This window comes from Aethalodelphis obliquidens, unplaced genomic scaffold, assembly GCF_003676395.1.
Source record: "Aethalodelphis obliquidens isolate GAN/ISIS:26980383/991018 unplaced genomic scaffold, ASM367639v1 scaffold1, whole genome shotgun sequence".
NCBI lineage: Eukaryota > Metazoa > Chordata > Mammalia > Artiodactyla > Delphinidae > Aethalodelphis > Aethalodelphis obliquidens.
The window spans coordinates 1,259,857-1,286,571 of record NW_020837945.1 but is presented as its reverse complement, the minus strand read 5'-3'; the positions used below and the strand labels follow the sequence as shown (position 1 = coordinate 1,286,571).

Here is a 26,715-nt window from a genome sequence, read left to right as displayed (position 1 = left end):
TAATTCAACTTGATGTGTTAAGATCAATATTTTTTTCTTAACACCAGATTTAAAAGTTGCCTGTGACTATAGAAATCACAAACTGCTGGCTTTGGGGTGAATTGTCGCTTTAGGAGGTGTTGAGAGTTTGCTGTCTCCACGTACCATGCGTTAACCAACAGAAAATGTCTGAGGTGCAGAAATGCTCCTGCTGAGGCGATAGCCGGTTGCTTTCCGGGTGCCCCTCGTTACCCAGCAGCTGACAGGGCTGGAACGGGGTCTTTCTCCAGCACCGCATCTTTGGGGTCTGCTGCGACAGGAGACAGTCATCTCTCCAGGAAAGAAAATGAGCCACGGTTCTCTAGTGTGGCTTCCCAAGAGGAGGAAGAAGAAATTCATTCTGGAGTCAGCAGTCTGTGATAAGAGCACGTTGCTCGCTGTAACACAGACGCTGGTCCTAATGGAGCTCTGTGTCTAGGAGCGGCGGGGCCTTGTGATGTGTGACCTCTGTGGGCCCCATGCCCACCGTGTGTGTCCAGGACAGAGGCACTGTCCCCAGGGCACGCGGGCGTAGCCTTCTCGGCGCGTCCCTGCTGCTCCCGACCTGCACCTGGTTACAGCGTCGGTGTGCTTGCTCTCCTCAGTCAGGCGTGAAAGAGCAAGGTGGCATTAAGACAAGCGGTAGGAAATTAAGACAAAGGCAAAAGCCAAAACTGCAAGAAATTTTCATCCAAATACGCTGAATTTAGACTCGCCACTGTTTTTCCTCCATGGCTTCTCATCACTACACATAAGTTCAGGAAAATTTTGAGAAGTGAACGAACGATTCTGTCATCATTCTGTCGGAACTTATCGTAATTCACATGGTGTGTATTAGTCCCACTGTATACAAATTCTAAGTGTCTTCACATATTCTAGAATCTTATTCTTCAGTAGGAAAATCATTCCCAAGTATGTTGCGGTTTCAGACCAACATCTTGAGAAATTAGCTGTTACGAGATGTAGCAATGCAGCCCCGTGTATTAAGTGAGCCCTGTTCACGGGACGTTCCTGTGTCTGTAGATTCATTGTAAACACTGCTAAACAGCATTAGGTATGTGTTAATACACGTTCCTATTTATAACATGCCCTATATTTGAAACTAACAATAATGCCTTTAAAAATTATGAGTATTATTAGAACTGGCCATCCCATCTGTACCAAACTGGGACAGTTTTACAAGATGTGAAAGGTAGTCTCTTAGTGTTGTATAATTTTAAAGTGCTCCAAATCCTGTGTAAAGACTGGTATGACGTGTGCCTCTTGGAATGGAGTTATGTGTCAGTACAGTGTAGCGGCAGGTTCCTTGGTTTCGGTAGCAATGCGATTGCAGTGATTCTTCGCTGCTCCTGTGGAAGGGTCACTCCCTCCCGCGAGGCAGGGTATTGGCTGTTTACTCTGGGTGAGAGGCACGTGGCTTCGCTTCGTCGTCAGAAAATTACGGTTAGAAGAGAGCAACGTGCAATTTTAATACTGACCGGGACCCCCAGACAGCAGACACTGCTGTCTTGGTAGGTGCTGCCCCCTGAGGCCCAAGGTGGGTCTGGAGCCCAGGTCACACTCCCGGGGACTGTTAGACCAGCCCTCCCCGGGCCCGACCAGTGCAGACGCTGTCGCCTTCTCTCCACTCACGGCACTGCTGCGGAGTTGCGGGACAGTGGGGGGGCGGGATGGAGAACCCAGAAGGCTCCTTCACCCCCCTGCCCCCCACTTTATGAATGTCCTCCTGTATTTTGCGATTAAGGGCTTTCTCAGTGAGTACTTTGTCCTGAGTGTGACAGCACCCTTGTCTGTGCCCAGTCATATGCACACCCTGTGACGGCCACTGTCACTGTGCATGTGCTGCAGTCCAGCTGGGCTGCCCCACGTTTCCAGGATGGAGAAGTGAATGGGGTGTGGGGACCTTTTACAGAAACGGAGGCCCGGACCTGTAGAGGTGAGCCACCTCCGATAGTGCTGGAGGACGGGGCACGGACACCCTGTGCCCTCGAGGAGATGCAGACACACCTGAGGGAGCAGGCAGCTGCCATGCCAGGCCTCCACCTCGCTGGGAGACGCCTCTTGGTGAGGGGCAGAGGGCTGTGGCGGCTGGGGGCCTAGGGCGGGGCGGCATTTGTCCACCCACCCACCCACCTAGCCATTCACCCACCCACCCATCCATCTGTTCATCCACCTGCCTATCTACCCACCCACCCATCCATCCCCCTATCCATTCACCCACCCACCCATTCATCTGTTCATCCACCCACCCACCCATCTACCCACCCATCCACCCATCCATCCATCCACCTAGCCATTCACCCAGCTACGCATCCATCCCCGTAGCCATTTGCCCACCCACCCATTCATCTGTTCATCCACCCATCCACCCATCTGCTCACCCATCCATCCATCCATCCCCCTAGCCATTCACCCACCCATTCATCTGTTTATCCACCCACCCACCCATCTACCCACCCATCCATCCATCCATTCATTCACCCACCCATTTACTCATTCATCCAATCCACCCACCCACCCACCCACCCATCCATCCATCCATCCATTCATACAACAAGTAGCCATTAGAGCCTTCTGTGTGCCAGCACCAGGGATTTGGGCACCCATGGGACAGGTGTGGGTGACAGGGTGGCAGTGGCAGAGGGGTAGCTTCAGCTTTCAGGCCTGGAGCTCACTCTGGAATGGGCCACCTGCAGCACCATTTGGTGGGTGAGGAGGGGGATTTCTGGGATGCACTGCTGCTGTGCTGTGTATATTAGGAAGGAAGGGATCTTAACCAATCTCTGGCAAGAGTGGGAGACACTGTGTCTGCCAGGAGAGGGCGCAAGTGAGGGAAGTTGCTGACCCCTGGTGGACAGCAGTTATGGATGGAAGGCCCAGGGCTCCCAGAATCTCTTGTGACAGATGTGTGGGTACGTTTCATTGCACTTGTACAGATGGGCTTCCCAGCACAAGTGGGGGCCGTGCTCCCTGGGAAGGAGCTCCTTCAGCTGGGGGTGTGTTCCAGGGATGGGCAGGGTCACCCGAGTTTGACAGTTGAGATTCTAAAGAAAATGTGTGGAGTTAGATTTGTGGAATGTACTTGAAATACTGTGGGAATTGGATCAAATCTTAACAGCGCCTATTCTTAGCGTAATTACTAGTGTTCATATTGAAAGTACAGCTCACAGTATTCTCTTTTTTCCCTTTCATCCCAGAAAATAAAGTATAATTTTCAGATAAACGGATTTTAATTAGGCCATGATGAACAGAGCAAGCATGGACCGTATTTCAAATGTGTTGTTTCTCTTCATTCATCTCGAAGGACAGAGTGTGGTTATAAAAATAATGGAGTTTCTGTTTATTAATCTTCACAATAATGTCCTACTGCTCTAAACAACGTCTGCGCCCCACCTATGCATCCCTCCCCTCTTTCCACCCCATGGCAGCCACTGATCTTTTTACGGTCTCCACAGTTGTGCCTTTTCCGGAACGTCATATGGCTGGAATCATACAGTCTGTAGCCTTTTCAGATTGGCTTCTTTCACTTAGGAACATGCATTCAAGTTTCCTGCGTGGCTTTTCTTGACTTGATAGCTCATTTCTCTTTAGCTCTGAACACTGTTCCGTTGTCTGGATGGGCCACAGTCTGTGTGTTCACCTACTGAAGGACAGCGTGGTTGCTTCCAGGTTTTGTCAGCTGTGGATAAAGCTGCTATAAATACCCACAGGCAGGTTTCTGTGTGGACGTAAGTTTTCAGCTCCTTTAGGTAAATACCAAGGAAAGCGATTGCTGGATCCTATGGTAAGAGTCTGTTTAGTTTTGTAAGAAACGGCCAGACTGTCTTCCAAAGCAGCCACGCCATCTGTGTTCCCACCAGCAGTGATGAGGGTCCCTGTTGCTCTGCAGTCTTGCCAGCGTTTGCTGTTGTCTGTGTTCTAGATTTTCACCGTTCTAATAGGTGTGTAGGGGCATCTGACTGTTGTTTGAAGTTTCGTTTCCCTGATGACAGCTGAGGTGAAGCACCTTATCTGCCACGTGTGTATCTTCTTTGGTGTGGTGTCCGTTCAGGTCTTTGGCCTATTTTCTAATCAAGTTGTTGTCTTCTCATTGTTGAGTTTTAAGAGTTCTTTGTATGTTTTGGATAACAGTCCTTTATCAGCTATTTCTTTTGCAAACATTTTCTCCCTGTCTCTGGCTTGTCTTCTTGTTCTCTTGACCTTGTTTTTCACAGAACAGAAGTTTTTAATTTTACTAAAGTCCAGCTCAGCAATTCTTTTTTTCGTTGATTGTGCCTATGATGTTGTATCTAAAAAGTCATTGCCAAACCCAAGGTCATCTAGGTTTTCTCCTATGGTATCTTCTAGGAGTTTTACATTTTACATTTAGGTCTGTGATCCATTTTGAGTTAATTTTTGTGTAGTTTGTAAGATCTGTGTCTAGACTCACTTTTTTGCATGTGGGTGACCAGTTGTTCCAGCACCATCTGTTGAAGAGACTGTCTTTGCCCTGTTATATTGCCTTAGCTCCTTTGTCAAGGAGCAGTTGACAGTATTCACGTGGCTGTGCTTCTGGTCTCTCTGTTCTGTCCCACAGATCTATTTAGCTCTTCTTTCGCCAATACCACACTGTCCTGATGACCACAGCCTTACAGTAAGTCTTGAAGTCAGGCACTGTCAGTCCTCCAAATTTGTTCTTCTCCTTCAATATTGTGTCGGCTGCTCTGGGTCTTTGCCTCTTCATATAAACACTGGAATCAGTTAGTTGATTTCCACAAAATACCTTGCTGGGATTTTGATTGGGATTGCATTGAATCTGTAGATCGAGTTGGGAAGAGCCCAAATCAGCATTATGGAGTCTTTCTATCCATGTATATGGATTTTCTCTCCATTTATTTAGTTCTTTGATTTCTTTCATCAGAGTTTTGCACTTTTCCTCATATAGATCTTGTACCTATTTTGTTAAATTTATACCTAAGTATTTCATTTGGGGGGGTACTAATGTAAATGGTGTTGTGTTTTTTATGTCAAATTCCAGTTCATTGCTTGCATGTAGGAAAGCAATTGACTTTTGTATATTAGCCTTGTATTCTGCAACCTTTCTATAATTGCTTATTAGTTCCAAGAGTTTTTTTGTCGATTACTATGGTTATTTTAATTATTCCATGTTGCATTTCACTAGAAAAAACCATGTGTTTTAAAAGTAATGCTTGAACCTTATTTGCTGTGCACGGTCTGCTGTATCTAGTTCAGTGCGTACAAAATCTCTAAAGGATAACTGAACATCTATTATTTGGATGGTTTCCTAGGAAGGAAACTATTTCTTTGTAAAATATTATAAATTGAATGTTTTGAATATTTTAATATTAGTTTGTTTAGAAAGCAAAATATTGGAAGCAAAATACAAATCATGAATGCATTCTCTAAACATGCACGATGAAGTGGTTGAATTTCAGGTTATTTTTCTTCAAATTATGTAAGAATTTTATACTTCAGTTACCTTTGTTAAATAAATAATAAAATCATCATTGAGTTTTTTGCTATAGCTGCGAAATTAGTCTCGCCTTTAGCAAGTTGCTTGATTTATAGTAGAGAATTAACATGAAGAATCTTCATTTTAACACTTCGCTCTTTAAAAATTTATAGTGTATGGCTATTAAAACTGAAACCCTTAACAGTCATTAAGAATATGTAAAACTTTTCTCAAAACCATCCTGTTCGGAGAGTAACATGGATAAAACCCAGTAATAATAGCCAGGAATTTTTGTCAAGTTACTGCTTGTCTTAAACATTTTTTAATCTATAAATTTTTAGTGAATTCCTAAAGATAGCGTTTTTCACCAGCACAACAGAGAATTCATGTTCTGATGCATCCTGAATATTAATAAGTTATGTCCTCTGTATTTTATTCCAGAAAACCTTTTTTTCACCAAGGGAAGGGGAGGACCGTGTGCAGGTTGACGTTTTCACAGTGAGGATGAGGGTGCTGTCGGAAGCGGATAGGATGTTGTATTTTACATGTATATCTACACCTTGGCTTACGTCATGAACATCTACAGTGTGTAAGGAATCAAACAACAGATGACCATTTACCCACCACCACTTAGAAAATAAAGCATTGCCAATCGGGTCATGTCATTGGAAGTCAGACGGGAACCCGTGGGGAACCAAAACAGACACTGACCGAGTGGCACTGGTGGGTCCAGCTTCCTCTTCCTCCGGGGTTTACCCCTTTCCAGGCCCACGTGTTAGAAAGCGCTTTGGTCAGTGGTGTGGGAAGCTGCTCTGTCCTGAGTCTGTCTCCCTGCTCCACGGTCCATGAGCCGCGGGCATGCTTTGCATGCTGGTGCCCCATTCTTTCCGGTCTGGGAGGACCAGCCCCACCTAACTGCTCCTTAGTTCAGAGTTTCTTGACTATTCAAACCTGATGATTTTTCCACATAAGATCAGCTTTTCTAGTTCTATTTTAAAAAAGAAAAGTTGAAATTATAACTGGAATCAAGTTAAACTTAAGTCCCAGGTCTTTCGATGCCAGGTTTAATGGTCTTTTCACGCCTCCCTGCCCCCCCAGTTCCGCTTACTTCTTAATGCTTACGGGACCCTGAAAAATGAAGACGGCATTCGAATACTGCTGTCAAGTAAAGCTTTCCTTTACCTGGCCGTTCCTGGAATTTTGTTCCATATGGGATTTTGGATGGGGTTTTCATTCTTATGTGTTTGTAGTCCAGGCCATATGAGGTACGTTTCAGAATGAAAGAAAAATGGTTACGTAAAATGCTCTGAAGTGCTTGCATTTGCTCTTTTGCTGTGTTTTATAACCTTCGGTACGAGAGTTGGCATTTGTAGGAGCTGAAAATACTGGCTTCTGCTCTGCAAGAGATTCCTGCCTTCCACTTTTCTTCTTTTTTTTTTTTTACATCTTTATTGGAGTATAATTGCTTTACAATGGTGTGTTATTTTCTGCTTTATAACAAAGTGAATCAGTTATACATATACATATGTTCCCATATCTCTTCCCTCTTGCGTCTCCCTCCCTCCCACCCTCCCTATCCCACCCCTCCAGGCGGTCACAGAGCACCCAGCTGATCTCCCTGTGCTATGCGGCTGCTTCCCACTAGCTATCTACCTTACGTTTGGTAGTGTATATATGTTCATGCCACTCTCTCACTTTGTCACAGCTCACCCTTCCCCCTCCCCATAGCCTCAAGTCCATTCTCTAGTAAGTCTGTGTCTTTATTCCTGTCTTACCCCTAGGTTCTTCATGACATTTTTTTTCTTAAATTCCGTATATATGTGTTAGCATACGGTATTTGTCTTTCTCTTTCTGACTTACCTCACTCTGTATGACAGACTCTAGGTCCATCCACCTCATTACAAATAGCTCAGTTTCGTTTCTTTTTATGGCTGAGTAATATTCCATTGTATATCTGTGTCTGGCTTCCACTTTTAATGTACACGAACCCACCCACACTGTGCACAGCCTGATTATTTTCTACCGTGAGACATTTTCCCTGTCCTTTTTTAGAACTTAAATATGAAAGAGCAGGAAAACGAGGCATGTCCTACAAACCAGGTGAGCTCTGGTGGCGCAGGGTTCTCCTGTGCCCAGACTCCTTGTCACTGTCACGGCAGGCATGGCCTGCTCGTCCCAGACCTTCAGGGAAGCCAGCCTCTCAGCGCACCAGCCACTATATTGTGTGCCTTCTGCCTGCTTTTAAATTGACCTTTTTATTTTGAGAGAACGTACATTCACGTGTAGCTGTAAGAAGCAACACGGGGAGAGCGGTGTTCCCTTTACACAGCGCACTGTCACAGCCGGGGTGCCTCCCCACCTGCAGCCGCTACTCTGCTCTCCATTTCTACAGTTTTCTCGTTTCAAGAATGTTACACAGTTGACCCTTGAACAGCACGGGGGTTGGAGTGCCGACGCGAGGAGCAGTCGGAAACCCGTGTAACTGGTAGTCGGCCCACTGTATCCTCATCCTTGGACTCCGCCAACCTCAGGCCATGCAATGGGGTAGGTCGTGCTGAGTGAAAAAAAATCTGTGTCTCAGTGACCCACGCAGTTCAAACCCGTGTTGCTCAAGGATCACCTTTGTATACATGGGCTGTAACGTATGTAACCTTTGGGACTGGCTTTTTCACTCAGCCCGATTCTCTGGAGATCCATCCAGGTTACTGCGTGTGTCAATAGTTTGTTGCTTCTCATTGTCGCATGGTGCTCCATGGTGTGGACGGTCCACAGTGTGTCACCTGCTGAAGGGCACTGGGTTGTCTCTGGTTTGGGGCTGTTGTGAATAAAGTTGCTATCAACGTTCCTGTATACGTTTTCTGTGTGAACGTAAGTCTTCATTTCTCTGGAATAAATGCCCATGTTTAGTTTTAAGAAACCACCAGACTGGTTCCCAGAGTGGCTGCACCATTTTACATCCCCACCAGCGGCGTGTGAGTGATCCAGTTTCTCCCCATCCTCGCTGGCCCTTGGGTTGTCATTATTTTAGCCATTCTCGTAGGTGTGTGGTGGAATCTCACGTGGCTTTAAGTCCCATTTCCCTAGTGGCTAATGAGGATGACCATCCTTTCCTGCGGGAACATCCATCTGTGTGCGTTCTTTGGTGAAATGTCTCTTTCTAACGGGTGCGTGTGTTTTATTGTTGAGTTTCTTGTATGTTTTGTTTGTGATGTGGTTTTCAGATATTTGCTCACAGTCCATAGCTTGTCTTCTCATCTTCGTAACAGGGTCTTTAGCAGAGCAAGAGGTTTTTAATTCCGATGGGCTCCAGTTCATCATTTTTTCCTTTTGTGGATTGTGCTTTTAGTGGCTAATCCGCACACTGTTTGCCGAGTCCTGGATCCCACGGATGTCCTCCTATGATTCTTGTAAACGCCTTGTAGTTTCATGCTTTACGTTTAATAAGCCCATGGTCCATTCCAGGTGAATGTGTGTGTAGGGTGTGAGCTCTAGGTGCCCGGCTGCCCAGCACTGTCTGTTGACAAGGCTGTCCTTCCTTCATTGCGTTGCTTGTGCACCCTTGTCAACAATGAGCGGGTGTTCTGTGGGGGCCTGTCTCTGGGTCCTCTGTTTTGTTCTGCGTGGTCTGCCTGTCTGTCTTGATTTCTCGGACTTCATAGGCAGTGTTGAGATCAGTCACTGACTCCTCCCACTTCGTTTTTATGATGGCTGCTTTAAAATTTTCTCAGGTAATGCTGATGTCTCTGGGTCGGCGTCAGTTGTCTTTTTCCATTCGGTTTGAGATCTTCCTGGCTCTCAGTGTGATGAGTGATTTTTGATTGAAACCTGGACATATTATGTTACAAGAACCTGAGTCTTACTTGGACCTCTACTTCAGCTGGCTTTCTCTTACAGCCCTCTGTTGGGGAGGGGAGACGCCGCCTCATCGCTGCCGGACGGGGGTGCATGTCCAGGTTCCCTGGCCTCCACTGGCACTGCTGGGTGGTGGCCTCCTGTGACACCCGCAGTGGGGAGGGGGCAGGCGCCTGGGTACCGCCAGGTGGGGTGGAAGTCCAGGCTCTCCGCCTGTTCTCCCTGACTCTGCATTGCTGGGGGCGGGGAGGGGGTCGTCACAGCCCAGAGGGAATGAGACGCGAGGCTCCCCCACCCCATGTCCTTGCTGGATGGGAGGCTGGGGTCTGGCTGAATAGGGCAGTTTGGTCTGTCAGGTTCCTGTCCTGCTGGAGGTCCTCTCCTGGTCCCTTGGCCAGAGAGACAGTTCTCGTTGGGTGTTTTGGTCTGCCCATTGGTGTTTCCAGGCTGCCGGCTTCTTCAACTCCAAGCCTGGGATAATGATGCAAAAAGAAGACGTAAGGGACTCACCGCCACACCGTCCCCGGGTCCCCTGCTGTTCTGCCGCCTCCCCTCCGCCCTCCCGAGCCTCCTCGTGCTTGCTGTGTCTGTGCCATCCGGGGTTTTCAGTTGGGCTAAACGGGGGACGTGCCCTCTGTCTTCCCACCACACGAGCCCCTTCGCCTGCTCTGAAGCCAGCTCTCAGCCAGCAAGAACAGAGTGCTCTGGACAGCTTGAGTGGTTGCTTCCAGAACTGATAACTGAGCTTCTCAGAAGCGCCTTCCGAGTGCCTTTCTCACACAGCCTCTGTGCTTCCCGCGTGCTGTACCTGTGCATGGTCTTCACGGTGTGTCCCACCCCCTCTCCTCCAGGACCAGCTTAACCATCACACGCCCTGACCGTGACCGAGAGGACCCTTGGAGCACCTGCATCTCACTGAGGGCATGGGGCGGCCTGGCACTCGTGCCCATTCCAGACCTCAAGGAAATTACTTTCATTGAAACTATTCCCTAGTGGACATATTAAAACACACACCGATACAGAACAGTGTGGTGAGCCTGAGTGCCCATCAGGCAGCGCCAGGCTCACCAGCCGTGGCCCCTCAGTTTCATCCGTATCTACTTCTACCCACCACATGGGATCATCTTATAATAATAAATCCCGGGTATCATTTCGTCTGTGAATATTTCAGTATACATCACTAAAAGTTAAGCACTGTTTCCACACCTAAAATGACTAAAAGCTATTCCTCAATACAATCAGCTATCCAGACAATATTTTAATTGAAATTTCTCAATTGCAGAGTCAGTCTGATTCATTTTAGGTTCTTGTAATATCCAGTACTGTGCTTTTCATATAATAAACTTTCAGAAATTTATGTTGAAGTAATTCATCAATATGCAATGTTAATGCTGTAAAAACTGTCTGGAACACTTTCTTAAATAAACGAGTCTAAATAAAAACTCATTTAACTTTTAACTCATTTAACTGTACGTTCACCAGATATACAGTGAGAGTTAATGTCATTAACAAATGATTGTCACGGAAACTATTTTGCATACATGTTATATGAGAGAGATGTGTAAGGTATAGGCACGATTTAGCACATGTTAGTCACCATTTGCTTAAAAGCAATACATTGGCCTCTTAACTGATTTATAATATAAATTTAATTTCTATAAAAAAAGAGTGACTACAAAACTTGCAGATCTTTTTCCTCAGTGGCAGTTTGACAGGATTCTTTATTACAGATCATATGTTAGTACAGTCCTGCAAAGTACAGCCAAGGTATTTAGGAAGAGGAAACTCTTAAATTTGTTAATAATTATATAATTGCAATAATTGTTCTTTGAGGATTTCTTGTGGTTTCTCCTGACAACAGAATAATAAGTTATACGTGGCTAAGAAATTAGATCCGATTTGAACAATTATGTGCTTTTTTGTTTCGTCCATGTGACGCTGCTCAGTCCAGGTGAAGGGGAGGAGTAGGGCGAAGGCTGTGGCGTGTTCTTCCACAGCTTTATTTTAGAACCCAAACCAAAGTCTCCCCAGAACAGAGATCAGGTGGCAGACGGGCGGGGGTTCTGTTTGGGGTCTGTCTTGACGAGAGATGGCTTTCTGAGATTAAGTGTGTCACCCTTCCCTTGGTTCGGAGCTCTCCATGGTCCTGACCCCTGGAATCCAGGCCGTCCTCCCGCAGCGTGGCCCGAAATCTTCCCTGTCATGGTACCCGCCGCCCGCCCCCCCCCCAACAGCAGAGTCCTGGCCGGGATCCTCGGGGGGACGCTGGGGGTCCTGTACCATGCTGAAGAGGTGGGAGAATGTTCTGTCCAGAGGGCAGACCTAACCGTCCTTGTTCTGCGATTTTTTCCACAGAGGCGACGTCCCTCGTATGACTGGTACACTCAGTGTCATTTTCTTGCTCTTTCAGACAGGAACAGTCTCCGCCGGTCAAGAAACCCTCACAAGTATTTTGCCATGGATGTAGAAGATGAAGAGAACATGAGTAAGACCTAGGCCTATCACGTAGTATCAAGCGGCTGATTTTCTATTAAAAGCTTAGTGCTGTAAATTTGTTGAATGGGACCCACTTGGGGAGGGTGATTCTTTTCCTTCGATACAGACTGTTAACGGTGGCATGTGTTTAATTCTCATGTAATCTCTACAGTAGGTATCGGTGTCTGCTGTGGGCGTTTGTCCGGATTTTCATTCCTTGCTGTCGTCCTGGGGTCCTGATGCACATGCCCGGAAGGGGGGGCTTGCCTCCAGGTGCACGTGTCATAAGGCCGCATGGCTTCGTGCTCTGTCACCGCATGGTTCTCATGATCATGGTCCGATTTCCATCTGTGTAAATCTGAGATAACCTTTGAGATTGGTCATCTGGGGTGACGGTGCATAAAATCTTCCCTTCAGATATGGTGGGTTGTCCGTGCATTTTGAAGGAAGGGGACTCGCATGAGTCTGTTGATCTTGTTTCCAAAGACTTTGACGGGCCGTCGGGCCGGCGTGGCCTGAAACCCCTTTCCACACTGCCCTCTGGGATGGAGGGGCCGGAGGGGCAGAGAGCCTCAGCTTTCCCCCTCTCGACATTGTTCACAGATGTTCGTAGATGAAGAGTTCAGTGAATATACTTCTCTATTCTGTTTTGTCTTTAATCCCGGATAGCAGAGCATTTGCATAAGGTTAAATGCTCCCACAGAAGTTGGGAGCTTTCGGTAGGGAAATCACAACAGAGACATCAGTGTTCTGGTATGTGTGTAATGTGCATTGTTACTTGTCCGTGTTGAGAGGTCCCGGGAAGAACCCACAGGCGTGAGTGACGAACGGTCACCGAGGATGAGGATACAGTCCACCACTTTCCCTCGGCCTCACCCAGAACCCACACCCGAGGCCTCGGAGTTGGCTTGTCTGCACGCAGGAGCCAGGGGTTCTGCTCCACGAGTGTGGTGGGTGCCGTGGAGTTGCTGGGTCTTTGCTGGGTGACCCCGCAGTCGTGTGCCGTCAGGCTGGAGGCCATTCCTGGGACGCAAGTGTGAGAAGACGTGACCAGGCGTGGTTTCAGTCCATGTGGCAGCACCTCCTCCCGAGGCCTCTGGCTGCCCGTGGTGCTGCCCCCAGCACAGCTGCTCTTGGGGTCTTCGGAACCCAGCCTGTGTTCTCAGGGGTCAGCCCACTCCCCACTCCCGTTGTCACCCACGGCGCTGGTCATCAGGTATGGGAGGAAATGTCACAGTGTGTGTAGGGATATAACTATCCCCAGACTGATCCGGTAGTCTCTTACCGAGATAAAGAATCCTTCTGAATACATTTTCTGGAAAGATAAACGGTTGGTTCTAGTGCTGAAACTTTGAAATGCCAGTCCTGTATTTTCTATCATTTTGAAAGCGATGAAAAATTTTCATCATGGTTAATATTCACATTTATGAGATAAAGTAGCATGATATGGAAAGCGAAAGCATCTATTGAAGAAGAGTTATGGTAGTGGGAGGTCTTTCTCCAATTTTAGTGTTTTATTTTCCTTTACATAGTAGCATTTTTAGTAAAGTAGAACATGAACCGTATTTCCATGCTTCTGGAGCAAATAGGAACTTAGAATCTATGTGAACTGTCTGATAGAAAGTGTATTTTTCTATAATCAATACGGATCATTTTTATTTTTTAAAAGAAAGCATTTGTTTGTTCCAGAGATTATAAACATTTGATTAAATGCATGTCAGGATATATTTATCATGATCTGACTTCTGTTCAGCGGTAACGTCAGAACTAAGCAGTCATGGAGCGTGTGATGTTCTCAATTCTGTCCTGCCCCACCCTTTCTAACCTTTTGTTTCCCTTGAGCACCGAAAGGAGTAACCTATTGAGCTTTTGCTGGAGGATGTTATAAATGAAAATTTAGTGTCCATTCCGTCAGCTTTGTCAACTGGGAGAAGTGGTGTGTGTCAGGAGTACGTAGGAGGCATGAAGTCTGTAGGGGAAGTGTAGCCATCTCCCAACCTCTGCCACGGTGTGGTGGCAGTCTTCCCGTGGCCCGTGTTTAAACCAGGGCTGTTCTCACGTCTCAGCTGAGTGGTGACAGCCCTGGGGATCTGAGAGCTTGAACTGTGGGGACTGGCAGCCGGTGACCCAGACTTGCTGCCACGTTAAGCCCCTCCCATGGGTAGGGCCGATGAGCGCTTTTACTGTTCTTCTCAGTTTCCTTAGCATAGTCAGAATCTACTTTCACCTTATGTAGTAGAAAGGGGCCGAGGGCCACCGTATTGGGGTACTTGGAAACTGGCTTACAATTGTGAAAAATATTTCCGTTGCTTAAAAGACTTACGTGGATCCTCAAAAATTAGTGGTAGGTCTTCAAGTACGTTCATGTCAACAGTATTGTGAAGTCCTGTGATAGTTACCCCTGAGCTTCCTGCGGCCGACAGCGTGTGCAAACTAACCAGGAAAACAAGGAGTTACTTCTTTTTCTGTTTTTAAAAAAGCTTTATCTGATCAACTTAAAGGGGAGAATGAATGCGTTTTTATTCCCCTTTTTACAATTAAAATCATATTTACTTTGCCATGAACTTTTAGAGTTCTAAAATTATCTTTATTAATTGTAAAAGTAAACTACCTTTAAATGGTAGGATTGCTAAATTATTCTGTAAATCCATCAAATATTTGTTTTTCTAAAAAAGACAAAGATGCCACCTTCAGCTGGGAAGTTAAGAGAGCTGTGGCCGTCTGCAGTGTCAGTCTTCCTATCTTGCCTTGTATAGTTTTTTCTATCATGGGGTGTATTAAGGATTCAGAGGCAGATCAGTCCCCATACATAATGAGAAAATGTTAAATGAGACCAGAAGTGAGGCTGTGTCCTTCAAAAGAATTTCTAAAAGGCCAGAATACTTCACACAGCAGTTTTCTAAGATCCACGAACCAGAACCAAAAAACTGCACGTATTAATTGCATATTTTAAACCAGAAGAACTAAGTAACTTGTGAATGCGTGTTTTAAATGATGTCTTCTTTTCTGGGAAAGGCTGCAATTGAAAGCCCAACGTGAGTCTAGTGTGAGAGCAGATGGCATTGAAAAGGAAGAAAACGCCAAAATAAAGTGTCCATTGGTCGACACTGATATTAGATTTATTAATGTAAGGTCTTTCTGGGTTAGTTTATCCCCCACTTTGATAAACTTGAATAAAATTCCTCTAGATGCTTCGGAATGTTCTCGTAGAAAAAGATGATTTAAAAATTCACCTTTTAGTGCAAGAGCAGTCCGTGACACTAAATAGAAACAAGATTAGTTATTATTTCTCAGAACGTCAGATGACTCCAATTATGCCAGTTTAGGTGGATAACTCTGTGGCTGAACGCACAGCTCCACACGTATGCAGCCAGGAACAGAACGTATAAGCACACATCACTTAACCAGTTACAAAGGGCGATAAAGGAATCTATAAATTTTGCATTTACAAGATCCTGCAACGAAGGCGTTGTAAGTTACTCTTTCTGGGCACCGCAGGTTCGAGCAGCACAGATGTTAAGGAAAACTGCAGTCTGGACGGCGCGCCCCCCAAGGACGGCAGCGCCCCGGGGCCTGGCGAGGGCGCCCCGCTCTCCAACGGGGGTGGCGGGGGCGCCGGCAGGAAGCGGGCCCTGGATGAGAGCAGCAATGGCCACTCCAAGTTCCGCCTGAAGAAGCGGAGGAGGGCGCCGGGGCCCGCGCTGCCCAAGAATGCGCTGATGCAGCTCAACGAGATCAAGCCTGGCCTGCAGTATACGCTGCTGTCGCAGACGGGACCCGTGCACGCCCCCCTCTTCGTCATGTCTGTCGAGGTCAACGGGCAGGTCTTCGAGGGCTCCGGCCCCACGAAGAAGAAGGCCAAGCTGCACGCGGCCGAGAAGGCCTTGCGCTCCTTCGTCCAGTTTCCCAACGCCTCTGAGGCCCACCTGGCCATGGGCCGGAGCCTGTCCGCCAATGCAGACTTTACGTCCGACCAGGCCGACTTCCCCGACGTGCTCTTCAACGGCTTCGAGACCCCAGACAGGCCGGATGTGCCCTTCTACCTGGGCGCCAATGGCGACGACTCCTTCAGCTCGAGTGGGGACCTCAGCCTGGCTGCGTCTCCCGTGCCTGCCGGCCTGGCCCAGCCACCCCTCCCCGTGCCCCCGCCGTTCCCACCCCCGAGCGGGAAGAACCCCGTGATGATCTTGAACGAGCTGCGCCCGGGACTGAAGTACGACTTCCTCTCGGAGAGCGGGGAGAGCCACGCCAAAAACTTCGTCCTGTCTGTGGTCGTGGACGGGCAGTTCTTCGAGGGCTCGGGGAGGAGCAAAAAGCTCGCCAAGGCCCGGGCCGCGCAGTCCGCCCTGGCTACTGTCTTTAACTTGCGCCTGGACCAGACCCCGTCTCGCCAGCCTGTCCCCAGCGAGGGCCTCCAGCTGCACTCGCCACAGGTGAGGAAAGCCGCCCGAGTGCGGCTGCGTGTTGCTCACGCTTTTAGACGGGGTGCGGTTGCCATGGTCACTGGTGTCTTCTCGTCGCTCTGTCCTCGGCACGGGGAGGTCCTGGTAAGTCCGGCTGCCGGGCGGCCTTCCCGTGCCTGTGCCGGCTGTGCAGCCGCTGTGAAGCCCAGACAGGGCCGTCAGGTGCGGTGTGGTCAGTGCCGCCCACGGCGGGTGGGCCGAGGTGCCCTCCCTTGCCGCCTGCCCCTGTGGCGACCACAGCCCACGGCGGCCTGTCGCGGAGGAGACGGGAGGGGAGGGGAGGGCCGGAGCCCTGGCATCTTGCCCCAGCTCAGTGGGGTCCCCCCTCCGTGTCTCACCTGGGACCCAGGTACAGGACAGGTGAGGCTGGCGGGTCAGCAGCTGAAACCCAAGTCTGGGTCAAGTACCAGCGCCTCGCGGATCCTGTCCAGGCAGAGGCCGAGCTGCAGCGGTGGCGAGCACACGTCAGAAGGGCCGGGGCGTCGGGGCCTCTGCAAGCGCTCCAGAGCCCGCCGGGTGCCTGGGGGTCTCGGCACCTGGAGTTCCCCAAGGGGTCCCTGTGGCTCCCCTGCTCAGCCGGAGGTGGGCACCCCTCCTAGTCTGGTCTTGGACAGGGCAAGAAGGGGGAATATCAGGGTGAAATTTCAGAGTGAAGAGAGGGGACATTTCAGGGTGGGCTCTGAGGAGAAGGAAGGAGGAAATGATGTTTAGTTGTCATCTCAGCACCCTAGAACTCTTCGGTTATTTATTGCTTCTTTTCCTGGAAATCCAAAATTATTCCGGTCTATTGTAAAAATGTTTCTTTCAGGGAGAAAGTCTGACCCTCTTCTCTATTTCTTTCTGTCAAAATATTATTCACTTTGAAGATAAAATAAACACTGATCTGAGGAGAAAAAATGAAGGACTCCGAATTGACAGGACAGCCCACATTCCCTCAGGAAGCTCGGCTTCCGTCTTGCCTTTCTGTGACCTCTGTGCGGTTGTCACCCGAGAGGACCAGTAGTTCTCGGTATTAAAAAAAGGAAATTTATTTTCTTTCGCTTAAAGCAACCAAATACAGCATCAGTATAAAGTAACACATTCAAAGGATTTCGCTGATTTTTTCCGCTCTTTGAGCCAAGTAGCCGCTTCCCGTGTATTAGCTTCTTGTTAATGTTGTTCATAAGAACCGTTAGTCCATTTACCATTTACACATCGGGGGCACTAGTTCCCAAGGGATTTTTATTTTCAGGTTTACTGTTTGTTAAGAGTATTTCAGCCTGAGCCACGGTGGCCCTGTCTCCCCTTACCATTGGCAGTCATGTGAAGAGACTGGACTCGTCAAATGCCGTGACCCCCGCTGCTTGGTTCGGCGTGGGTGACACCCCGGGGGGGACGGGGAGGCGGGCGGAGGTCTGCGTGTGCGTGTGCGTGGGTGTGTGCGCGTGCGCTGGCAGCCTGCCTCTACCCGGGCTGTTATGTCAGTGGGGAGCAGTGACCAGAGCCCTGGCTGGTGGAGCCTTGCCCGGGAGGGGCCGTCTCCGCCCTGCCCAGGTGGCCTCTGTGGCCCAGGCCAGCCAGGTCTGGGAAGGTGGAGCCGTCTCTCCCCCCGCCCGAGCCCGCCCCGCTCACAGGGCCCCCAGGTGGCTGCCAGCCCCCGAGCGGTACCTCAGGAAGTAGTCGTGTCCTCGTCGCAGGACCTGTGCCGGCCTCCAGAGGGTCAGTCCTTACTCTTTCCCCTGGGAATTTCCAGACGTATGGTCTAGAGGGGGTGAAACATCCTGCTGTCTTGCGGGTGGAATCCTTGAAGGGCGTGGGTTGGCCATCCCTGGTCTCAGGACTTTTTGCCTCCATGGCGTTCACGGCGGCATCAGAGGGTTTAAAATCAGACAGCGTTGCCCGCATGGTGTGTGCAGGGCGGTCTGTCAGTGAACTTGGTGGACGTGGCTGGGCCGAGCTGTCCCGCGGGGCCCAGCCTCGAGCTGACTTTGAGCGCATGTGCCTTGTTATCATATCTGCCCCGAATCTAGAGGGAGATGTCGGTGCAAGTGCCCGACTCCACGCTTTCCTGCTTTGCTCTGAGTTCGGAGCCCCGCCTCACCCTGCATGGAGCGGCCTCTGTTTCCTCTGCCTTCCCCTTCCCCTCCTGCTGCTCTTTTCCCACCGGAGGGCGTCGTCCCATCGTGTGATTGCACGTCCTGACTTTCTGTCCGTGGCCTCGCTGCCTCTCCTGCCTGCACACCTCCGCCCTCTGTGCCTCTGTCTGGGGTGCAGAGTGGGGCCCCGTCCCTGCTCTTCTGGCCACACTCCGTGCCCTTGGCCTTGAGCACCGCCTCCGGGGGCTTGTTGCTGGTGCAGTGGCAGGTGAAAGCATCCTGATGACGCTTCTTCCCAGAGAGGCCACCGTTTAGGACAGGTGGCTTATCTGTTCATTTGGGAGTATTTAATTGAGGGCCCAGCTGGGGACTCCAGACCAGTGTGGGCTGGTGGGATGTGGGTCCCGCGTGGCTCCTGGCACACACCTCCCATCAGGCGTCGTTTCCCAGAACACCGAGGGTCCGTTCTATCCAAGATGAATCATAAGCTGTGAAGTAGGACCGTGTCCGAAATCTCACCGATGTGCTCGCTTCTGAGAAGCACTCCCTTCGGTCCAGCGGCTCCCTGGCCTGGAAAGGCACCGCGAGAAGTCTTCTGAAATCACGTTACACTTGCCCTGTACGAGTGTAGCCTCGGTGCATTCCGGTGTCACTCGATCTAAGTGACAAATGCCCTTACGGGCTCTAAGCGGTGCTGGTTTCTGAGTGACTGGGCCACGGTAATTAGTTTTAGATGTTGAAATCACTGAGACACACATGGACTGGGCGCCTTTGGGAGGGAGGTGCTGTGAGCTTAGTGATCCTGCAATGTGACCGCCCTTCAGACCTCCCCTTTCTCTTCCCACGTGTCCCCCATGGGGCCTCCCCAGCCCTGAGCTGACTGGGCCGCACCTCCTGTGATCTCACTTCTTCCCGAAGCCCTGCCACTCGGGGGCTACGGCTGCGGGACTCGGAGCCGCAGAGGGTGGGAGGGGGGTGACCAGGCGGGTGCTCTCGCCTCTGGGCCTGGGTCCCTCCCCTGGGGCAGGGCTGTTGTGAGGAGGCCTCACCTGCTCAGGTGCTGGCTCCCATGCAGTCGGGCTCCAGACTGTCCTTCTGCAGAGACCCTCGCACGCCCCTTGGGCGTCTGTTTCCAAGGAATGTCTGGGAGGAAAAGTTGTGCGCGTGTGCATACACACGCACGCGCGCGTGCACACACACACACTCGTTTGCCAGACTTACCTTTGTGGTTCCAGAGGAGAGGCCCCGGAACGTGGCCCCAAGGGGAGCACTAAACCCCTGCTTGGTCCGCAGGTCTTAGCCGATGCCGTGGCGCGCCTGGTTCTGGAGAAGTTTGGGGACCTGACGGACAACTTCGCCGCCCCCCACGCACGCAGGAAAGTTCTTGCTGGAATCGTCATGACAACAGGTAACCATGTTGGCGGTGTGTCCACCTGCCTGTTTTCATGCTTAATAAAGGTGAAATGCTTTCAGTCTAGAAAAATCTCTGTGACACCAGCAGGAGGTCACTTTTTCATTCTCCTTCAGAATGTTTACCATGTGCAAATAGAGGAACTGTGCTTATATTCTTCCCCTACAGGTTCATCTTTTTAACCTAAGGTTAAAATCTGGAGGTTTTCATCTGGAGAAAGAGTCCTGTATTAATATTTAATCCCTGTAATCTTATGTGAATGGCCTTGATCGGCCCTGGAAACCTGCAGGAGAGCTGTTAGTTCTTACTTCACTTGGAAGTAGGACTTAGTCCGATTTATCCGTTAATGTTAACGCTGCCAGATAAGTTTCTGTGTGACTTTTACGGGGGAGAGAGGAAGCCCTGGCAAGAACAGAAGATCTGTGAGGGTAAAGCACGCTTTGGGGTAGCAGAAGAAGCCCTATTAAATTTGTGTCTAAGTTCCCAGCAGCGAAGGGAACCCTCCCTGAGTTCTCTTGCCACATCCCAGGAGTGAGCCCGCCGAGCAGCGTCTCCGTGGATCCCTCCTGGGAACGGGAAAGCACGGCCTCGGCCAGTGCCTGCATCTTTGGGTGGCCGGAGGACCCTCTGCTCCTTGGGGCTGAGTCTGGGGCTGTCCCTTTCTTCTCGGGGCATCTGCTCAGCCCAGCTGGCCAAGCCTGGCCTGCCGTGTGTAGGAAGCCAGCCAGAGGCCAGAGAGGGGGCGGCGGGGGTGGTTATCTGTCTCCACCCGGCGGGCAGGGGCAACCCCAGCTCCCATGGGGCGACTGCCCGTCCCTTTCTCCTGAGGCGTGGTTCACCTCTGATCGTGGACAGGACCCGATTCTGTGATCCTCAGCGCTGACCACGCTCTGTGCCCTAGAGGACAGGATCTCATTTTCTTGCTGCGTCTTTACCTTGGTACGGCTGAGAGCTGTCTGACGGGTAGGATGAATGCTCTGAGCAGTAACTTGGGTTTCAGTGTTTGTTCTGATGTGAGCTGCCTGTATTTTGTCCCTCTGCTCCCTCCATCTCCTTGCTGTCATCCTGTACACACGTAGAGGTGAATGCGTATGCCGCTGGATGACGTAGCTTCCTAAGCAAGGCGCTGCCCTTCCCAGTGACGGGAGCGAGCCTGTGGTTTTTCATCCAGGTGTTTTAACCGCCTCAGGAGGGGCACGTTACCTCGTGGGGCATTTTGCCCCATAGTGTGTGTTGCACTTGGGACCCTCCGCTCGAAGCCACGGTTTACGCCTGAAGGCAGCACCACACTGCGCGTGGCATGTGGTCCTGAGGTCAGGGGACCTGGTTCAAATCCCCAGGCCGACTTTGATGGCCCTGTGCCTCAGTCCCCACACCTGCAAATGGAGACAGTGGTGGGATGGGCCTCGGAGGACATGGGAGGGAAGTGAGGTACCTTCCCCGACAGGCCACGCGCAGGACCTGCACCCGTCGTACGTGGTCTGTCTGTCGACACCTGCACATCAGAGTGGTGGCTCCCGAGGTTCCCCAGTGCTGACGGCTGCACTCACTCCCCGTGCAGTTAAACGGGGCCAGACCGCCAGACAGCCCCCTGCATGACTCCTGGGCCCCCGGGGTGAGTGTCAGGCAGTCCTCCCAGCCTCTGCAGTGCTTTGATGTTACTCCCAGGATTCATTACCAGGCCAGTCTGTCTACCTCTACACAGTGCTCCCCCGTGTCCACTGGGGAGTGTTCAAGAAGAGACTAGTGTGTTCCAGGTGAAGTAACTCTCCAAGTAGAATCTTTACACGCAAGAGTGGGGAGGGTTACCCTCCCAGAATGTGCAAAGCAAGGCTCGGGGGGCCCGTTAGCAGCGCCCAGGTGAGGATCAGTGGCAGGGTGTGAAAACGAGCTGACGTCTCCCAGGTCAGTCCCTGGGAATGCGGGTCCAGCCCGGGCGTGGCAAGGAATAGCGAGGAACGATTTCTCTTCTGTTTTTCAGGCACAGATGTGAAGGATGCCAAGGTGATCAGTGTTTCCACAGGAACAAAGTGTATTAACGGCGAGTACATGAGTGATCGCGGCCTTGCGCTGAACGACTGCCACGCAGAAATCATATCTCGAAGATCCTTGCTTAGATTTCTTTACGCACAACTTGAGCTTTACTTAAAGTAAGTTTAGCAAGTAAATAAGTAAAGGAAGTTGTTTTTTTTTTTTAATTGTTCTCTCATCAGAATATTTTGCAAAACTTTCCACTGCTTCTGTAAGCACTGAAAAATTCTCAACCTAGTAACTTTCTGGGTAACAGTGAGGTTGGATCCCATTTCCCCGTGAAGCTGAATTATAACACACACGCTTGCATGTACATACACGCCACACGTATAGTCAGAGGGGCCATGTCTGTGTTTCAGACCCCGAGCTTTCATTTTATGCAGAAGTAAGTGCTGGGGAGGTGGGCAGTGCTGCCCCAGTCACTGTGCCCGGAACGGCTGACCGTGGACCTGACTGCTTCTCGCCACAGGTCGCATCTGACACGCTTCCTTTCTGTTCTGAGGTCATGAATGAGGAGGAGAGGTTACTTGCGTATTGATGGCCTGTCCCATTGGTGAGCAGACAGGAACTGTGCTAATTATCATTAACATATAAAATAAATACCCCAGTCCAAGCTTATCATACCCCGTTTGAAACACTGGCCTTTGCAGATCATCGTAAGCTATGACAGCCTAAATTTTGATTGTATTCAGCTTTCAAGTTTATCTTTGCAACTTGTTTCCTTTCAGTAGCAAAGATGATCAGAAAAGATCCATCTTTGAGAAGTCCGAGCGGGGAGGATTTAAGCTGAAGGAGAAGGTCCGCTTCCATCTGTACATCAGCACCTCCCCCTGTGGAGATGCCAGGATCTTCTCGCCACACGAGCCCGTCCTGGAAGGTACGGCGCCAGGCTCGTCCACGGCCACAGTGTCTCGAGAAAATTCATGACTGTGCCAGAACAGAGAAAAGGATAAACCTACATTAATATCCTTTCTTCTTTAAAAATTTCACCCTTGGATGTGGACCTGGTAGGAACATATAAAAACACGAGGTTTTTCTTCTCAGTAAGTTGAAATTTTAATGAAGGAAAATGTGGATTCTAATGAGAAATGAGAATAGAGTGAGGATATTAGATCAAAATGGTTTTCAGTTTTTAAATGTGGGTAATACATGTCTCTGAATTGGAAGTGTACGTCATCAGCCATGTTTCTGGGGAGTCGTAGTGTAATGAGTGTGTCATCGAATTAGAAAAGCAGGTGCAGGCTGGTGGCCGCCACGTGCCCTCCGTCCTCCCTCGTTCTCACGTTTGTTAGGGCTCTTGTTCCACAGGAGTTTGTACCCACATCCCTTCACAAGCGTAAGCATTATTTATTCCAAATAGAACATTTGATTACATTAGTTTTCTTGATTATAAAAGCAACATATACCCACTGTAGAAAGTTGCTAAATATTTTTAAAACATAAAAAAGAAAATTTAAACCACTCCATATTCACATAACCTGGAGATAATCACTCTGGATGTGTGTGAATGCTTCCTGTGAATTTATTTCTGCATCATTATAGATTTATGTTTGAAAATTTAAATACACAGCAAAGAAATATAGCAAATACCCAAATATCCATCACCTAGAATTAGCAAATGTTAGCATCTTGTCCTGTCTGCTTCAGCTCGTTTCTAATGATAGAAATAAATCATTTTGATTAAAATGGAAGCCCTCTTTTCTCCCAACCACTAAGGAGACCACCTTCTTGAATCTGGTTTGTAGCATACCCTCCTGTCAGATTTTATGTACTTACATGGTACACACATATCTTATGTGTATATAGCGTAAACATATGCACACATAAGTGTAAAGTGTATTTTGAATCGATAGGGTGTTGTTAGATGTGCTTTTCAGTGAGTTAAGTATGTGGTCAACTACCGGTGGACCCTCTCAGGAGGATCTTATGTTTCTGTCTTAGAACCAGCAGACAGACATCCGAATCGTAAAGCCCGAGGACAGCTGCGGACGAAAATAGAGTCTGGTGAGGGGACGATCCCAGTCCGCTCGAATGCCAGCATCCAGACGTGGGACGGGGTGCTGCAAGGGGAGCGGCTGCTCACCATGTCCTGCAGTGACAAGATGGCGCGGTAAGCACCCCCCCACCCCGCCGAGTACCTGGGGTGCGTGCTGCCGTTTCCAGAAACACCGGTGCTTCGCCCCCATTTCCTACCTCATGTGTTCCACAGATTCTCTGAAGGACTAAGGTTCTAAACAGGTGCTTCGGGGGTCACCTTGAGGGGATAAAGGTGGGGGTCTCTGTGGGCAGAGGCTCTTGAGCCCTGGGAGGCATCACTACAAAGGCACTGTGGATTAAAATCATGGGCAATTGGTATTGGAACTCAACCTCCAGCCCCCTCCCCTCCCAGGAGATCGGGGGGCAGGACTGAAAGTTCCCACCTTCTATAATCACGTAGTTGGCTCCACAGACAACCAGCCCCCATCCTTAGGTGGGTGACAGAATTCACCTCATTAACATAAGACACCTTTATGGCTCTAATCACTTAGGAAATTCCAAGGGTTTGGGAGCTATGAGCCAGGAACCCCAGAAGAAGACCAAATACATATAAGAAAAATATATTTTTGGTCATCTGAATGACCGAGTATACTCTTCTGATGAATCACAATATCACAATTACTGTAGCTTCATAGTAAGTCTTGAGGTCAGATAGTCTCAGTTCTCCAACTTTGTTCTCCAGTGTTGTATTGGCTGTTCTGGGTCTTTTGCTCCTTCATATAAACTTTAGAATCAGTTTGTCAACATCCACAAAATCCTGTGCTGGGATTTTGATTGGGTTTGTGTTGAATCTATAGATCAGGTTGGGAAGAACTGACATCTTGACAATATTGAGTCTTCCTATCCATGAACATGGAATATCTCTCCACTTACTTAGTTCTTTGATTCTTTTGTCAGTTTTATAGTTCCTCATATAGGTCTTGAATATGTTTTGTTAGATTTGTACCTAAATATTTGATTTGGGGAGGTGTTAATGTAAATGGCATTGTGTTTTTAATTTCAAGTTCTACATGTTCATTGTCAGTCACAAATGATTTCTGACCAAGGTTCAAAGCCAATTCAGTAGAGAAAGAACAGTCTTTTTAACAGATGGCGCTGGGACAATTGGACATCCCTATGGAGAAACAAAAGAAATGAAGCTGATACTTTGCACCATATACAAACATTAACTGAAGATGTGTCACAGACCTAAATGTGTAAAAGTTCTAGAAGAAAACAGGAGAAAGTCCTGGCAACTGGGATAGGCAGTTTCCTAGACCTGAAACCAGAAGCACTGTCCATGAAAGGAAAAAGTGACAAGTTGGACCTCATCAAATTAAAAATTACTTCTTTGAAAGACACTGTTAAAAGAATGAGAAATAAAGTCACCGACTGGAAGAAAATATTTACAAATCATATATCTGATAAAGGGGCTGTATCCACAATGTAGAAAGACCCTCTAAACCCAACAAGGGGGAAAAACAATTTTTAAAACGGGCAAAATATTTTAATGGACACTTCAGCAAAAAAGATGTCAAATTAGCGCACGAGAAGACGCTCCACATCGTTAATCACGGGGCGTGCAGGAGGGCTGTGAAGGCACGTGCTTGGCTCTAAGGCTAGACCCCTGCCCGGCGCGGCGGGGACCCCAGGAGCTGGAGCGCCATCCTCCCAGGCTGGGGACCGATGCTGCAGCCACTCTGAGGACAGCTTGGCAGCCGTGTGCCCCAGCCATTCTACTCCTGTTTCCCGAGAGAAAGGGAACCAGTGTCCCCAGAGACTCACAGGAGTGCTCACAGCAGCTTCCCTGTACAAGTCAAAAGCTGGAAGCAGCCCGAACTGCTGTCAGTCTATAAACAGGGGTAAGCAGGGGGTGTGTCTGTGCCACGGGGCACTGCTCAGGCAAGGGACAGAATAAACAGTGACGTACAGTCAGTGCAACATGGGCACATCACAAAATAGCTATGCAGGGTACGGGAAACCAGAGGAGTGCTTACTGTGTGATTCCCTGTCTGTAAATGTCTAGAAAGTGCAAACTACCTCACGGTGACAGAAAAGCAGATCAGTGGTTGCCCAGGGATCGGGGCCAGAGCAAGGTGTGAGGAGACTCGGGGGTGTGTAAACATCAGGACTGCCCAGACCCTGTGCTTTAACCACGTGCGGGGCGCTGTGTGTCAGCTGCCCCTCAGCAGCTCACAGAAGTTAGGAAATGGTTGTAAGTAAGTGACAGAAAGCCCCACAGCTACTGAGTCAGAAAGAGAACAGTAGAGCAAATCCAAATAAGTTGAAAAAGAAAACGATAAAGACCGGAAATTATTATTAGACGCAACAGAGATGAGCAGCGAGGAGCACCGAGACCAAGTGCTGCTTCTTTGAAAAAGGTAATGAAATCGGCAGAACTTGGGCAAGTCTGACCAAGATAGAAGGGCCAGCCAACCCAGATGAGGGGAGGAAAAGCGGGTGGTCAGGGATTCAGCAGGAACGGAAACGTGCTCAGGTAGTTACAGTGAGGATTACGGACACTGCGTTACCGATATCTTTTTAAACTGAGATGAAATAAAAACTTTTTTAGAAAAGTGTACATTTGTGAAATTGACTCAAGCATAGGTAGAAAATTTGAATGGAATTCTAGCCATTAATTAAACCAGTCACCCCCCACTCCCAAGAAATAGATAAATTGAAGCAAGTCAAAGAGGTGGCTGTGGAGAAAGAGGACGCAGGTCTCCCAGGAGGCTTTTCTGTGAGAGGCTCTGCATTTGGGGGCCGGGGGGGGGCAGCAATCCCTGTTTATGTAATCATTTCTACAGAATAGGAAAGTAGGGAAGGAACCGCAGCTCATTTTGTGGGCTGCCTACCACCTGTATCCCAGACCAGACCAGGAAGGAAAACAAAGTGACAAGCCATCCTCAATTATAAAAACGT

At 49.1% G+C, this 26,715-nt stretch overlaps 1 protein-coding gene across 13 annotated transcripts in view; it reads left to right on the top strand.

The window, feature by feature from the left end:
* The window catches only part of ADARB1 (adenosine deaminase RNA specific B1), a 115,635-nt gene that overhangs the window by 62,634 nt on the left and 26,286 nt on the right, over positions 1 to 26,715 (top strand). For 8 of the 13 annotated variants that reach the window (XR_003438296.1, XM_027131740.1, XM_027132283.1 and 5 more), the window contains 6 exons: positions 11,733 to 11,807; positions 15,296 to 16,230; positions 19,629 to 19,743; positions 21,728 to 21,896; positions 22,506 to 22,654; positions 23,719 to 23,887. Coding sequence is in view for 12 of the 13 variants with exons in the window: in XM_027131740.1 (XP_026987541.1) it covers positions 11,780 to 11,807; positions 15,296 to 16,230; positions 19,629 to 19,743; positions 21,728 to 21,896; positions 22,506 to 22,654; positions 23,719 to 23,887 (1,565 nt within the window). In the remaining variant the exon portion in view is untranslated. Of the gene's footprint in view, positions 1 to 5,911; positions 6,194 to 11,732; positions 11,808 to 11,969; positions 16,231 to 19,628; positions 19,744 to 21,727; positions 21,897 to 22,505; positions 22,655 to 23,718; positions 23,888 to 26,715 lie in introns of all 13 variants that reach the window. The other 5 variants (XM_027131892.1, XM_027131818.1, XM_027132346.1 and 2 more) reach the window with 4 other exon arrangements.